The sequence below is a fragment of the Entelurus aequoreus genome, linkage group LG23 (assembly GCF_033978785.1).
Source record: "Entelurus aequoreus isolate RoL-2023_Sb linkage group LG23, RoL_Eaeq_v1.1, whole genome shotgun sequence".
NCBI lineage: Eukaryota > Metazoa > Chordata > Actinopteri > Syngnathiformes > Syngnathidae > Entelurus > Entelurus aequoreus.
This window is the reverse complement of record NC_084753.1, coordinates 15437163-15454914: the sequence shown is the minus strand read 5'-3', so window position 1 is coordinate 15454914 and position 17752 is coordinate 15437163. Positions and strand designations below refer to the sequence as shown.

Genomic DNA, 17752 nt, shown 5'->3' with positions numbered 1-17752 from the left:
GGTCGGCGGAAGCGGGGATCGAACTTGGAACTCTCAAGTTGCTGGCACGGCCGCTCTACCAACCGAGCTACACCGCCCGTAAAGAAGTATCAATTATATTACTTACACATACACCGTCTCCAAGGCAGAAGTGTTTTAGAAAGTATCCAGACACAAACATGTCCGCATCATTCAACTTATTGCAACATGAGTAGGGATTGGCACCATTCACATTGGAACCGATATAGTACCGAGTCAAGGTAACTGGAAATCAATACTGGTATTCAGTAGTACCAATATTTGGAACTTTTGTGCTTTAATAAATATTAATAAATCTATTCTTTTATTGCAACATTTAAAAATGACATGATAATGTTAACTGCTGTGCAGTTGTTATATCTTGTTTCAATATTACATTTGTGAGTATTATTTGCAAGTATGATACCAAGTAGTGTATAGTTAGAGTGCGTTGGTCATTTCAGTAGTTGCGCCTTGCAAAGTGGTAATACTGTAAGTACTGTACTAATTACGCACCAGCTATTTAATTGTAACATACATCTTAGTTTTTGTTTTCATTAACAAATTTGGAGGTGTCGAAATCGCCATGTAAAATCACTAATGCTAATCAGTAGCATGTCAATTGCAAAGCCAATGTATATTAGCATTAAGCTAGCGCATTTGTGGACAAGTGGACTGTTTTATAAATGAATTGCTTTGTTGGAATTCAAAATTGCAACATTACCTCGAGGTAATTTGGCTGAGTTCGAATGATTGGCAGGACCGCAGGAATCGGTCAGTGACAAAAAAAAAAGAACTGAATTAAGTACTAATGCCTAGTTATGAGCTTAATTTACTGAATTATTGTATCACCAAATACAAAAAAATATCACTCAACTTCTAAAGATAGTCAGTCATTTAAGTTAATGTTTTTCAAACCTGCCATTGTCCAAAGTAATTTGACTTAATCAAGCTTTTTATATCATATATAAAAATTCAGGAAATAAGTCCCTGCAAACAATTGGGCTTTAATCAGAGCCAATTCTTAAGGCAAAAGGAAAATTTGTTGTCCCAACTCAGAGGAATGTTTTGAAGGTGGAATGGTCAAAAATTGTGAAATCTTTCCAAGAAGAGGTAAAATAGGGTTTTTGGAAAACCGGGAATTCTGGGAAAGGGAAAACATGTTTTGCGTTTGATATATTAGAAGAGTTCTGTGTGTGGATGGTTAACACATCGAATCGGGTTTAAAAAATGCGAAACATTTTGAGAATTTAGGGCATTGTAGACTGGATACGCAAATTCATTCGAATGGGAATTTCCCGGAAATTTGGGAATTTCGGGAAAACCGGGAATTTTTTGCAAATATTGGTTCCAGCGCAATTGTCCTAAATGATAGGACTGGGTTGGTGTTGGATTTTTGGAATCGGTTGAAAAATGTTGACGTAGAAACAGTTTGAATTGAAAATGGGTATTTCTGAATCCCTGGAATTTCGGAAGAACCGGGAATTTGTATTGGGAAAAAAAGGGAAAACTTGTTGTCCAAACTCAGAGGAATGTTTTGAAGGTGCAATGGTCAAAAACGGTTGAAAAATGTGCACTGTGAAAACTTTCGAAGACGAGGTAAAATAGGCTTTTTGGAAAACCGGGAATTCTGGGAAAGGGAAAACATGTTTTGCGTTCGATATATCAGAAGGGTACTGTGTGTGGATGGTTAACACATCGGAATCAGGTTTGAAAAATGCGAAACATTTTGAGAATTTAGGGCATTGTAGACTGAATACGCCAATTCATTCGAATGGGAATTTCACGGAAATTTGGGAATTTCAGGAAAACCGGGAATTTTTTAGCAAATATTGATTCTAGCACAACTGTCCTAAATGATATGAATGGGTTGGTGTTGGATTTTTGGAATCGGTTGAAAAATATTGACGCAGAAACAGTTTGAATTGAGAATGGGTTTTTCTGAATTCCTGGAATTTCGGGAAAACCGGATATTTGTATGGGGAGAAAAAAAGGAAAATGTGTTGTCCCAACTCGGAGGAATGTTTTGAAGGTGGAATGGTCAAAAACGGTTGAAAAATGTGCACTGTGAAAACTTTCCAGGAATAGGTAAAATAGGGTTTTGGAAAACCAGGAATTCTGGGAAATCCTGGAATTTTTTTGGACTTGGAAAATGGTGTTTTTATTGTCCAAAGTGAGTGGAGTGTGTGGATGGTGGAACCGTTCGAATCGGTTGAGAAATGTGGAAGTTCGAAAAACGCACCATTTATTTTCAGTGGGAGAAATGGGAATTCTGGGTAACCTGGACCACTGTGGACTGTGGTCTACGGCAAACATAGATCATTTTTTTGGTGTAGGAATGCTTGGGCATTCATACAATTAAATAAGCATGTCTAATCTTCAAAGGTGATATTGTGTTTATTTCCTTGAATTAGGGTGTGATGATGTATTCATGTAGTTAATGTCCTTATCACACACAGTGACTGAAACATGTCCTTATGAGGCATCACAGCATACGCCTGCACGTTCAAATAGACGGCAGCAAAACGTAATTAGCAGTGTTTGTAAGTGGCCTGTGGAACAATAATGTATTCACAGGAGAGCGCTGGAAAAGATCTTGTTTCCCTTTTCCAGATTATTAGTTGGTAACAAATGGGTTCAGTACCGCCCTCCTGAGAGAAGAGAGACTCATAACACAGTAGCGTCGCAAGACTTCTGCCAACTTAGTAATTCAATTTAGTACTTTCTGTAAATCGGTTGATGAGGAGAGGCTGCCAGACTGTGCAGAGTACAATAGCAAAAGTCAGAGCCAAGTTTGGTTATTTTGGCACTGGTCGGTTTTCCTCCCCTTTTATCTGAGACAAAACGCCCCAGCTCTGGCTTCAGGCTGCCTTTGTGCTGAGCACGCATCCTAGCAGATGTTCTGGAGACAATCATTAACAAATCAGCTCACATCTGCCCAGTACTTAATTATGTCCATGAATGACCGTGTAAAAGAGGCCATATTTATACTTGTTTTTCTCCCCCCCGTTCATGTTAATAGCTGAAGGGTTGATGATGTTGGACAGCAAGAACATGACTGAACTTTTCCAAAAACTGAAAGCCAGTCAAAAAACGGCCAAAGGGTTTTGTGTAGCACTTAAGTGGGTACTCCAAACGGACCCTTCATGCCTACAATTACCTATAATGTTATGTTTACTTTGCCAATACGCATAAATTCAAAGAAACATCTAATTTATGGGAATTACATTTTTTGTGTAATTTTGCCCATTATTTACAATCCTTATGTGTTTTCAGTGCATTCTAAAGACTGAAACACTGATAGTAAGTGGTGGCTAACAATGCAGGTAATGAAGACTGACCTATTCAACCTATAAAGCAAACATGTTTAATATACATGCTGTCAGAATATATGTAATGTAGTAACAGGCACACTCATGATAACGTGTAATATTCACAGTATCGTGCTCATTTTAAGTATTACTAGAACGTATTTTTCTTTTTTGCATTGATTTCACAGGGCGCATAGTAGTGCTGGGCAATAAAACGATGTCAATATAGATTGCAATAGAGACGTAATCGTTAGCAATAAAAAGTGCTCTTTTTTTATTTTCTTCTTCGGAAGAGGCTTTCATGGGCCACATGAAATGTCAAATCTGGCCCCTGGGCCTTGAATTGGACGCCTGTGGTATGAACAACGAATCACACATGTTGGTGACTAAGCCACTGTGCTTTTTAAAATTACCGGTAATTACGACAGCAAAATAAGCCACTATGGGGCCAAAGAAAGTTGCCAGTGCCGACACTTTGACAAAGAACGTGAGCAACTCTATGGAAATCAAGAAAGAACTCGTAGAAAAGCACAAAGGTGGCTCTTTCCTCCCTACTTACCTACCAGTCAGTTCATTGCCTTTTTGACTAAAACATTTTCAATGAAAGGTAAAAGTGATTTTGTATTTCGCATTATTTTCTGCATACAAAACTATAATTATTCTCCATAAAATGTGCTTTATGTGAATGTTTTTGAGTGTCTGAAACACATTATTGGGTTAATAATAATTCTTATGGAAACAATTGTTCCAATTTTTGTACGATTCAGTCTTGAAGAGACCTTTTAGAACAAATTGCCAATGTGAACTGGCATATTATTGTATTAATAAATATGGACCAATGCTGATATGGAAGTTGCAGTGTGCAGAGTAAGAGTAGACATTGAAAACAAATGACATCACTTATGCTGACATCATCGCCTTTAGAGAGAGAAAAAAACAAATGTGTCACATCGAAGTAAGACTTGTTTCAGCCTGAGGACATGTGCAGGACAACACACCATGAGCGTGTGAGAAAAAGTGCGAAAGATCAGGTGTCTGGTATCAAACACTGGACTGAACCAAGGTGCTAGACAACACCTGTGTCCTTCAGTGACAATGCAGCAAAGGTTTGATATAAAAGCTGAAGCCCGAGGGTACTTGATTCCTTTTCTACATTGGTTAAAGACGGCTGTGTTACCATGAAATGTGATGGGGGGGTGGGGAGGATCCAAGAGTTCAGCGTTTTACCTTGGCAGCGGTGTTGAGGGGGCAGGCCTTTGCGTGACCGTAACATATACACATCCCGCCGACTGAAATATCCTTAATGGAATAGTAGTACTGTGGAGAAACAACAAGAGAAGGAAACAACATTTATTCAAAAGTGTGTTGACATATTCATCACTCATTTAAAGCAACAATATGTAAGAACTAGGGATGGGTACATTTCACATTTGAATCGATTCGGTACCTGGGAATTGACACAGTTACTCAACGGTACCAATTTCTGGTACTTGTGTGTGTTTATGTGGTAATAATTGTTTAACAATAAAAATGTTTAATTTATTTAGCATTCACGACTGAACTATTCAGTTGATTTATCTTGTTTTATTACACTTGCGAGTCTCATTTGCAAGTATTATACAGTAGACTTTGCAAGCAATTACAATTCCAAGACGTTAGATTAGGGTTGCTCAAACTTTTTGACTCGGGGGCCGCATTGGTCCTAAAAAATTAGGCCATGGGGGCGAAAGCCGACTGCATGCAAAGTAACAATATATATATATATATATATATATATATATATATATATATATATATATATATATATATATATATATATATATATATATATATATATATATATATAAATTAATATATATCATAATTGGTTATTTAGAGTATGTGAAAGTTTGACTCCTACCTTGTTTACTTGCGTGATGACCTTCTTAAAGTTTTGCAATCAATCAGACGTATCAAGCTGCTAAAATGCGCCAAACAGGCATGATGACATGAATATGCAGTGAAACGCACAAAAATGTCATTTAGATAAGGCCATTTGCACGAGCTATGAATACCGTAGTACATGCAATGTTAGTAGATCTCACGCAACAAGCCCACTAATAGTAGTAGCCGCTATTTTATAGATTGCACACGCTGTTTAGCAATTGTATTTGGATCTTAGTACGGTATATCAGGACCTAAGTATTGTATTTTATTTATTACACACCAGCGGTTTGATTGTAACGTGCATCTCAGTTGTAGTTGTTATTACCAAATGTTGATGCATTGCAATTGCCAGGTAAAATCATTAATGCTATGTATAACGGATATCCAATGTAAATGAAATGGTAAATGGGTTATACTTGTATAGCGCTTTTCTACCTTCAAGGTATTCAAAGCGCTTTGACAGTATTTCCACATTCACACATTCACACACCGATGGCGGGAGCTGCCATGCAAGGCGCTAACCACGACCCATCTGGAGCAAGAGTGAAGTGTCTTGCTCAAGGACACAACGGACGTGACGAGATTGGTAGAAGGTGGGGATCGAACCAGGAACCCTCAGGTTGCTGGCACAGCCACTCTCCCAATGCGCCACGCCGTCCAAATTAGCTTCGAGCTAGCACATTTTGAAAAGTGTAGACTAACTGCACTTTCTAGTGCTTTCCGTCGGGCATACTTGCTTTGTTGGCATGAAAAATTTAAACATTACTTAGAAGCTATACAAATCTCTCTTGCACAAACGGTTAGTAGGTAGGTTGGTACCTATAAAAGAGCCAAATTCAGTAATTCAGTACCCATCCCTAGTAGGAACTGACCTTACAGTAACAGCTTTATAATCATTGACGGTACAGTACACTGGATTGTAATGGAAAATAATCTCTTTGTGATTGCCACGGTGACCTTTAATGGTCCATAATAGTGGAGGACCAGCCAGGAAATCTTCCACGTTATGTTCAACACAGGAATTTAGTGGTTTTATTCCTAATTATACTTTGTTAATGACACTTTATTGACCATCAAGTCAGCTTGTGACGATAAAAAGTAAAATAATCCAACAATAAATGAAAACGAAGTTGATAATTTGCAATGTTCCTGACTTTTGTGTGTCTTTTGCTCCCAAACAGGGTGCAAGAGGTTTCACTCAGTGCATTCAATAGCAGGAATAAATGAACAGAGTAAACCCTCTTGCAAGTCATCCGCAATCTTTGTCTATGTGGATGGAGGCGGGACTAATAGCTTCTGACAGCGACGGAGCCTCGCCTGTAGCTAGTGCGAAGCACAGCAAGTTAACAAACATTTTTGGGGAAAAAAAGATGATTGCAGAGCTAAATGTCCCGGTGGGTAAATATTTCGGCTTCAAACCGAATGAGCAAGCTTAGCCTATTAACACGCACGAAGGAACCGGTATGCCACATTTGTTGGAAAGTGATAGCCACAACAACAACAAAAAACATACGACACCGTTTTTCCAGACCGGGGATAAAACTGCACTTCAAGAAGTGCAAGTTTTGATAACAGAGATTAAGAGTAAATTTTGTATTGTATTGTTTACTTATTAAAGATAATTAAAAGTCATTGACTTGCGAATAACAGTAAAAAATATTAATGAAAAATAAAAGTTGATTGTTTGAAAATGTGACTTGCATTATTATTGTATATTATGATTGAATTAGTGCTTAATGTAGTCTGAAAATAAAATCTGACAACCTCATTTATCAGCAATAATTTACGGCACAATATATCGCCCAGCAAAATGTGTCATCAGTCCCTGCCTAGCAACAAGTTAGTTGTATCCGAGTATATGGGAAAAATACAAAATAAGAAAAATGAATTAGGGTTGGGACGAAAAAATGATATATCAGTATATATCGCAATAGACACAATCGGTCACAATGTAAAATGCGTTCCAGGAAATATTAGATATACACTACCATTCAAAAGTTTGGGGTCACCCAAACAAGAATAGACTGTCGAGTTTCAGATTAAAGTTCTCTTTTTCTGGCCATTTTGAGCGTTTAATTGACCCCACAAATGTGATGCTCCAGAAACTCAATCTGCTCTAAGGAAGGTCAGTTTTGTAGCTTCTGTAACGAGCTAAACTGTTTTCAGATGTGTGAACATGATTGCACAAGGGTTTTCTAATCATCAATTAGCCTTCTGAGCCAATGAGCAAACCCATTGTACCATTAGAACACTGGAGTGATAGTTGCTGGAAATGGGCCTGTATACACCTATGTAGATATTGCACCAAAAACCAGACATTTGCAGCTAGAATAGTCATTTACCACATTAGCAATGTATAGAGTGTATTTCTTTAATGTTAAGACTAGTTTAAAGTTATCTTCATTGAAAAGTACAGTGCTTTTCCTTCAAAAATAAGGACATTTCAATGTGACCCCAAACTTTTTAACGGTAGTGTATATTTCTATTTTTTGGTCGGAAGAAACCAAAAATTATGAAGCAAGATGCGCTGCATGAAGTAATTTGCTCTTTGAGAACCCAGCAAACAGTAAACTGAGCCACAATAGGGACACGCTAACAGCCAATCACGCAACAGTATCAACTACCAAGTTTGGTTGCACCGTCTTTGTTTCGCTGTGGATTCTCTGCATTGAGTGAGAAGAAAAACTGATATCTTGATAAATCAACCAGACACCAAAAACATGTCTTTAGTTTTGTTGGTTTTAATGCAGACGGTGCGGCAACATCCTGACACTTCCAATGTGTCGGTTTAATGAGTAGCTTCCCAAACTACTCAGTGTAGTGTCCAATAGCTTATACACTACTGCTATCTTGTGTCTCAAACCTACAACTACCTTCAAATCTACTTGAATTATGTTATTACCTTAGCCACCCTCTCAAGTGATAAGTAGCACACTTGGTAAGTTGGAAATTACTTTACTGTATTTAATTGCATGCTTAAAGATGTCATAAAAAGTATAAATAATTATCGAGATCGATCAACATAAAAAAACTTATATCGTGCGCATTGATTAATTCAGACGTTTCTATTGAGGTTCTTCCATAATTATAAATTAACCAGGGCTGCCAAACATTTAAAATATAAATTTTTGTTATTAATCACTTTTTGTCCGTAGTTAGCTCATAAGTAATCACGATTAATTGCAGTTAGAAGTTTTGTTTTTTTATCTTTAGTAGGTGTCCATTATCCAAATGTACACCCAACATGGGCCTGGACTGGACTGTTTTATTGTGGGGACAGAAAAGCAACCCTTAAATGCGCAACCACTGAGGGGGTGAAACGTCCCTTGGATGCCAGTGGGACTTAAACTAGAATAATACATTCATGTGCCCTCCTATTTATCCTGATTCTCACCAAAATGGAAAAGATACTCTTATGAGATAAGTTTAGGAACCCCTCAATTCGCAAACTTTTCAATTTAACAATTTCTCAATAGGGCCAAATATGTGTGAACAATGTCTCTGTGTAGGAATGCTTCATTCACTCATTCATTTTGTGTCATGCCTGCAGGCAAAAAGCAGGGTGTAGCATTTTTGGGTGTCCAGGACAAGTCCCTTGCTGCCCAGGGGCCGTACTTATCAAGCTTCTTAGAGTGCCATTTTACACTTAAGTCCTGAGAATTTGCGAAATGTAGTCCTACTCTCAAACTTAAGAATAAAAGCTTTTTATCAACGTTCTTAAGTCTAAGAATCACTCCTACTCTCCACGATATTTAAGAGACCTTCAGAGGTGTCTTAAGTGGTTAGGAGTTGCCAGCAGGGGTTGGCACTGAGGCGAGAGAGACGTGCGCGAACGTTCAGGGAACGAAACAATGTTTTGGTTTTTTTGATGACGAGCAGCTGATCAAACGGTATCGTTTAGACAGAGCGGATATTATTTTTGTCACAGATTTAATACTTTTCGATTCCTTGTTGATTTCTGCATGTGTCTGCAGTGGGCTAGTATATATAGAGCCACCCACACCAGTTTCAAATTAGTTGCCTAATTAATGAATTTGAAAGAAAATGTTATGACAGTAGCGTATGTGTGTGGCCGTGAGGTGAGTGACGTCAGTGAGTGTGTGGGCGATAGAAGAGAGGGAGCGGTAGCGTGAGTGCCGGCGGGGACTAGTTTGTTTTGTATTATTTTGTAGTTTATTGTCAAAATATACACTCCCATTGTCCACTTAAATATTTCCAAGATATTTCTTTATTCTTAGACAACGGATTCCCTTCCGTGATTGGTCATTTCTATGGACACAGAAATGACGTCACCTAAAATTCCGTTTACGGCACATAGTAATGTCGTAATTCAGCTCTGAGTGTGACACTTAAGATTCAGCCCTACACTTCGCTGAAAGTGTGAGTAAGACGCTTGATAACTAACTTTTAAGTGCAGCTTTCAGCGAAGAATTTATTTACTCTTAAGTCAACTCTTAGCAGACTTCTTAGGAGTAATTCTAAGAAGCTTGATAAGTACGGCCCCAGGACACTAAGTTAAAGTTAAAGTACCAATGATTGTCACACACACACTGCATTTGACCCATCCCCTGGTTCACCCCCTGGGAGGTGAGGGGAGCAGTGGGCAGCAGCGGTGCCGCGCCCAGGAATCATTTTTGGTGATTTAACCCCCAATTCCAACCCTTTAGGTAGGGAGGTAACGGGTCCCATTTTTATAGTCTTTGGTATGACTCGGCCGGGGTTTGAACTCACAACCTACCGATCTCAGGGCGGACACTCTAACCACTAGGCCACTACTAGTCATTTCTAAGCGCGTGTGTACCTTATGTGTGTTTTTCACAAGTTCTGTCCATTTTGCTGACTCAATCCCAAAAAGACAACAGTCCAGCATGGAAAGAAGGAGGGAATCATATTAATACATTAATGGTGCTCACAACTATGGAAGAATCATCTAAGCAGATTTCGTACCACAGCAAGTTTTAATTGTGATAAGACCAGACTTCTCTGGAAAAAGATGCCAAAGCGGACTTGTATCACAGCGAAAGAGAAGACTACCTCCCGTTCAGGAATGTGTCTTTCAAGGCACTCACACACAGCCCCTCCTCCACACCCTCCATTTTCCCTCGGTGTGCTCCTTCCTTTTTGGCCAGCTCCTTTAGTCCGATGTTAATGTAAGTGGATTTTACTTTCTTTAAATGTTTGTTATTGTTGCACTATGGTTGTTAAAGTTAAAGGTTTTTGAGATTTCTGATCGCTTGTGAGGGCACACGTGTTGAAAAAGCAGCGCATACAGGACAGTTCAGCTAGTGGTTGTTGTTGTTTTGGCCTGCTAATAAATAGAAGGTAATCCATCACTGACTTGTTATGTTTGTTTGATATACAGTACTGTATAGCACTTTATATTGTGTTCAAAGTAAGGGTGCAACGATTAGTTTACTTTGTCGATGTTAACAATAAAATTTGTCGGTGACAATCATATTTGTCGACAACAGTCGTGACGTCATCACTCGTGTTTTTCCAGACGGAAGCGGATCCGTGACGTCACTGGCAAAAACATCACCAGTGAAAACATGTTAAGTGTGAGAATATTTCCTCCTATTCTTGGGTTATACTTGTATAGCGCTTTTCTACCTTTTTTTTAAGGAACTCAAAAACACTATTTCCACATTTACCCATACACACACACATTCACACACTGATGACATTTCCTCCTATTCTTGTTAAAAACATGAATACCTTGCTCATTTTGAAAAGCAGACCTTTTTTTTTACGGCAGTACTTCTGTGATACGCGAGCATTTAATGCGGAGACATGATGTCGGACATCTGGAGAGAGGACGCGGACTCAACCTCGGTAAGAGTGTTAGTTTGTAATGTGCTAGCTAGCTAACTAGTGTGAGACGAAGTTGCGTGAACAATAACTTAAACTATTATTTTAGCCAAAGTCAGCCAGCTAAACTTTGTCTACATCAATTCGAGTACTTTTTAAAGCAGCGTCAATTTGCAATGCAATAAAAAAGGCTGGACAGGACATGTTTAAAGAAAAAAAAAAAAGGCACAATACAAAATGCGAATCGCGCACGCACACACAGACAACCATTAGGCACCAATGTGTAGGTATAATGAGATTAAACATACAATCTATTAAATAGCCAACATTTTAAGAATTAATCAAAGACAGAATTCAACACATTGAGTGTATTCGACTGCTAAAATTGGCAGGAGTTCATCAATAATCAATATAACAATGTGCAGCTTTTCAAACATCACAAAATGCTTTTCTTTTTGAGGAAGTTAGATTTGGTATGTTGTTGTTTGTTTTCATTGCTGCTATTTTAACTGTTTTTTAATACATAGACAAGGTTAATAATTTTTTTAAGCACTTTGCCTTTTCTCTCTTTTAAATGGACAACATTGTAATAGTCATTTAAAAAATGTTAACAGCTGAATGAGTAGCACAGTTACAGCATAAATACATAATTATGAATGATAAATGTAATCTTTGTTGTTCATAAGCACATACCTAAAACAATTTAAGCTGCATTTAAAAGTCGATGGAAAAATTACAGTGATTAAATATGTGTACGCTTTATTATCCAACTAATCGTTACGATAGTCGATATTAGTTGCAGCCCGAGTTCAATGTGTACAAACCTTCAATAAAATAGTGACTTTTGTCGGGCTTGGTACCCATTATCCATATTTACTCATGGACAAATTTGCTTCTCTATATGAACTTTTTGATTTATTAACCCCGTTCAAGAACTAATCAAGTTCAAAAACTGAGGGACAGAAAAAAACAAAACAGACGAGACAATGAGAAAATAAACAGCCTCACCCGTCTGGTCACAATAGGATCGACATCCCTGGGGTCTCGCAGGGTCAGGGTCATGAGGTCGGCGTTGAGCGTCCTGATCCTCTGGAACACCAACCTGATGTAGCGGGCGGAGGTGAAGTTCAGCAAGGTCGGGGACGGGTCATCTGCACTGGGACGGCCATTGATTAGAGAAGCGTGGATCTATATGGGGGAAGACGGACACATTGTGACATGGAGCTACAGAAATCAACTCCAGGTAAACATTAAAGGTGCTTTGTGTCTGACAAAGGGCCAGAGGTCAGAAGTCTCTTGGGTTGGTGGGAGGGGAAAGGACATGCTGCAATGTTCTATTTTTGTTGATTGATTGGCATTGGAAAAAGTTATTTAATTGTTTTTAAGTGTCTAAAGACGAGTCTTTTACAGAAGGGAGACCGTTTGACTGTAACAGTTCCCCTGGAGTGGCTTTGAGCAGGAGACAGTCGGCGTTCAAAGTGGCCAATCAGACAGGAGGGGAACAAGGGTGGAACGCCGTACATGTAGAGAAAGAAACAAACATCAGGAGAGCAAAATGAGTCTGCACTCGAAGAGAGACCACGCATACGCAGAGTGTGAGGATTTTGGCACTGGTCTGATGCCATACTTACTTTTGGACCTGATATGTGAACATGATATAGCGAGAAATTATCAGACAAAAAATTTAAAATTGACAGACATTTTCACAAACCCTCAGGATTTTTTGCAACGTATTAACTGCACAGTCCACCTTTGTACATGCTGGGCTCAAACCGGAGACCACGTGACCTCACTGATTGATGATTGAGTCAAGATTTTCTTTGTCAAAGGACTTTTATTTTGATATTCTGTGACTGCCTGCTACCAACTTGACACAATTTAAGTGTGTTTCATTGCAGGTCAATGTTCCGAAAATTACTTTTAAAATGTAATTAATCATAGTTACTCGTAACTAACGGAATTACTCTTTAATACATGTAATAACTAGGGAAAAATATTGTGTTACTTAAAAAAACTCAAATACCTGGCATTTGCAGTGGAGAGAGGTTTCATGAGAGCAGAGTGTGTGCCTTTAAAAGCCGGTGTGACGCCAGCGAGAGCACGCTCAAAGCTGCATTTTAGCACAGCTGTGTTTGTTAGCTTAGCAGCGGCGAGTTTGCCAGCAGCACTGTTGCATCTTTTCATCGGATTGTGTAGTGCTAGTTAATAAAGAGTATCAATGTGCTTTAATGTGCTTCTCCACAAACAGGGTATTGTAGGATTGCAAATTTGTCACTTCAATCATTGATTTGTTGTTCATTATTCACTCGTAGTACAAGTAGCAGTAGTAGTGTAGGGTCATCCCGATACTAATATTTTAGTACCTGTACCAAAATATATTTTGTTACTTTTCAAAATAAAGGGGTCCACAAACAAAATGTCAGTATTGGCTTTAACAAAAAAATCTTATGATACATTAAACATATGTTTTTTGCAATCAAAGAACAGTTTTGGCATTAAATAGTGAACATTCTAGACAAATTTTCTTTTAGTAGTGAATAAGCAAACAAAGGCTCCTAATTAGTCTGCTGACATATGCAGTAACATATTGTGTCATTTGTCATTCTATTATTTTGTCAAAATGATGGACAAGTGGTAAAAAATGTATTATTATTAATCTACTTGTTCATTTACAGTTAATGTCTGCTTACTTCTTGTTTTAACATGTTCTATCTACACTTTTGTTAAAATGTAATAAGCACTTATTCTTCTGTTTGGATACTTTTTGGGTGATACTGCAAATTTTGGTATTCGTGTTTTAGAAGTAGCTAAAACACTGTCGACTGCGGATGGACGCTAGCCATGTTTAAAACACCTCTTCCCGAGCTGAGCTTCAGTGTGAAAAGCTTAACCTTAATCGTTTGTTTTCAAGCCAAAATACGCCCATTCTACAAAACAATTGCTAACACTTTTGTTCAATTCCTGTTTTCAATATATTCACAAAAATTCTGTTTTTGTCTAGAACAGAATCCAACGAAAATGGAGGTACCACGGTATTGCATTTGTACGACAATGTCTAAATTACACTTAAAGGGGATCTGCACTTTTTTTGGGGAACTTTGCCTATCCTTCACAATCCTTATGTAAGACAAGAACACATGTGTTTTTCTTTTTTTAATGCACGCTAAATATTAAATAAATGCGATCGAAAGTCAGCTTCCAACCTCGGAACCTTAGAAAAGCCCTTAAAAAACATCCATTAAGGTTTTATATACATGGTGTAAGTATACCGTAGCGAAGAGATTCAAACAAATGGCCCCATTCCTGGGTGGATCTCGCATGAGAGGAAAAGGGGAATGGGGGGTGGGTACAATTTTTGCAATGCAGTCTGCTGAAAATGTTGGCAAACTGATGCTGTGGTCAACGTTGGAATTGCCACAACACACATACTGTATTAGAATATTTAACACTCTACTGCCATATGGCTGGTAAAGTGGATAGTGCAACCCACCAATTCGTTACGTTTCATGGGTCGGGTAAACCGTGACGAATGGGACCATATGAATCCCCTTCCTACTGTATATGTAAAGTAGTAAGGGACACATTTATAATAACATTTAATATTTACGTTATTTATTGCATACGTTGCGCATTAATTTTAAAAAACGCATCACGTTTGCATTTTTTTATTGCATATGTTGCGCATTAATTTAAAAAAACGCATCACGTTTGCATTCTTTTATTGCGTATGTTGCGCATTAATTTAAAAAAACGCATCACGTTTGCATTTTTTTTAACAACATCACTAATTACTGCTCACTGCAGACTTTAAGAGCCAACAAACAAAATAAAACATCACTTACTGTACAATGTCTGTTGTCATTAGGATGCCGACAGATAAAATGTTGTTCTAGTCCAGTTTTAGATGAAGAATGACTCATACTCCAAGCGTCTTTTCTGTTGTGATCCATTGCCCGGATCATAGTTTGTTTTCCGTTTGGATTTACTGGTTGTTTTAGTTCTGTTTCAGCACCCCTGTTTTGTGTTTTTCTTGGTTATCATGGGTGCTGATTATGTTCACCTGCCTCTGATTAGTGTTCAGGATGCTCACCTGTTTCCGAGCACAAATCAGAGAGCTATTTAGTCCTGCCTTTCCGCCTCTCTCATTCTGGTGCTTTAGTTTGCTTTACGCAACTGTTACATTTGATGATTTCTGGTTCCCTGTGTTTGTCTGGCGCCGAGTCCCGTCTTAGCGTTCCTCGTGAGCTATGTTGTTAGCTTCCCGTCAGTGAAACACGATTGTTTTGTTTGTTCCTGACTTTTTGTGTGATTTATGCGAATAAATCATTCTCCTACCTGCACGCTGTCTCCGGAATTCCTGCTGCATACTTGGAAGAACAATCCGCGCATCACCATCATGCCTCCTCGTCGTTACATTTTCGTGTTAATCTCGCCATTCCCGGGTCTAAATTGGCTGTCAAAGTGTACCAACTTGTCGTATTAAAGTCTCATCCTTCTACTTTCCAGGTGAAAGGCATGATTTAGGATCTACAATTAACTTTCACGAGCAAAGGAAGCACCTTACCACTCGATGATGTAAACACAGGCACACACGCTAGTGATCACGGCGCCGCTATAAATTGTTTGTCTGCGGTAGCGCTTATAATAACAATACCGCTAATACTTGGTTAGTATTCAAGTCACCAAATGTATGTTTTTTGAATGTTCTTTTATGGGCAGAATATTTTTTATTTACGTTTACTTACGAGTTAGAATGCATTACAAATTTTTTTTACATCCGACGTCATGTCTTTTATAATGATTGTGAACGACAGGCACAATTCCAAAAAAAGTGCAGTTCCCCTTTAAAACAAACAAGCTTTTATGATTGCGACAAATTATAACAAATCTTTGCAATGAAAAAGTTTAGCTTTAACAGTCGACTAAGACAAAGGCCAGTCAGGGCCACAGAAGTGATGGTTTACTTGAGGCTGTATGTGTATAGCATACTGGATGTATATATACTGTATATCTGGTGACGGCCACAGCGTAGGAGAGGAGAGCGTCACAGTCAGCTCGTCTCAGCAACGTGGCCAAAAACAACATTTGGCATCTGCCAAAAAGTCCTCAATTGTGCCAAAAGTGTGCATGGTTGGTGTGGGCGTGGGGGACACTTGCAAGCTGCACACTTGGAAGTCATGAAGGAGATGTGGCTGTGTAGGTGTGAACACATTATGAGTGGCACAGTGGCATTGTGCCTGCATGTGTGCGCGCGTGTGTGTGCGTGTGTGTGTGTGTGTGTGTGTGTGTGTGTGTGTGTGTGTGTGTGTGTGTGTGTGTGTGAGACATCGCCTCTGACTCATTATAGTTGCACTGTGATCAGACGGCGAGGGAGCTGTCAACCACAAGCGCGTATGCACACACACTCACACTCACACTTTCAGACTCCTCTGTTAGTTGCAGCTCTTGACATCTCCTCGCTCACACCCCCTCCGGTGCTCCCCTAGAGGGTACACAACACACACACACACACACACACACACACACATACAGGACAAACACACAAGACAAACAGTTGCACCCATTGGGAAATGCGCACACATATCCAGACAGGCAACTACAATTAGAGGCCTGTGTGGGAAATGTAGATGTGTGTGTGTGTGTGTTTGTGTGTATCCTGAAGCCTTCAGTTCATTAATGTCAGTTATCGCAAGGCCGTTCTCTGCTCTTACTATGCACACACACACACACACACACACACACACACACACACACACACACACACACACACACACACACACACACACACACACACACACACACACACACACACACACACACACACACACACACACACACACACACACACACACACACACAATTGTAGCTAGATAATAGTAAAAACCTGTGTGAGGACAGGTTTTTTAATGAAAACAACCACTCTTCCCATAATAACCACACTTATATACATTAAAATCTAACTCAGTCGGAAATAATTATCATATAAAAACGAAAAAATCCAGGTAAGTGTCACTCCTGCTTTAGAAAAACCATGACAACACAGCAAACATTCAGTAAACACAGTTGAAAATTTGAGTACACTATCTTAATAGTAGACTAATCTTTGGTAAAAATATGGATTATAGAGCCATATAATACAGGCTGGCAACATAAACAAGGTAATGACTTAATGGAAAGGTATTCAAAGTCCGGCCAAGGGGCTCTTTGCAGCCCATAACTTGTTTTTCATTGGCTCAGTGGTAGATTGTAACAATGTTGCAAGGTAAAACTATTAAATTTTTATTCTATCTCTAAATCCGAAAATTTATGTCTTTAAGTATATTTTACTACAGTAATAAACAGGAGACAAATATAAATGTTTGGACACCTTAATGACATTTGTTGAATGAAGTGAAGTGAATTATATTTATATAGCGCTTTTTCTCTAGTGACTCAAAGCGCTTTACATAGTGAAACCCAATATCTAAGTTACATTCAAACCAGTTTGGGTGGCATTGGGAGCAGGTGGGTAAAGTGTCTTGCCCAAGGACACAACGGCAGTGACTAGGATGGCGAAAGCGGGAATCGAACCTGGAACCCTCAAGTTGCTGGCACGGCCACTCTATCAACCGAGCTATACCGCCTATGGCTGTGCATACGTTTGAATCCTTGTTCCGCCGTCTTCCAACAGTAACCTGGATGATGTTGAGTCGGCTTGTATTGTAAACGTA

The 17752-nt window shown here is 38.9% G+C and overlaps 1 protein-coding gene across 2 annotated transcripts in view; it reads right to left on the bottom strand.

Moving 5' to 3' along the window:
- The window catches only part of lama2 (laminin, alpha 2), a 558082-nt gene that overhangs the window by 359150 nt on the left and 181180 nt on the right, over positions 1-17752 (bottom strand). For both annotated transcript variants that reach the window (XM_062033747.1, XM_062033746.1), the window contains 2 exons: positions 12051-12230; positions 4536-4625 (listed from right to left, as the gene is read on the bottom strand). In XM_062033747.1, coding sequence (XP_061889731.1) covers positions 4536-4625; positions 12051-12230 — 270 coding nt within the window. The remainder of the gene's footprint in view (positions 1-4535; positions 4626-12050; positions 12231-17752) is intronic.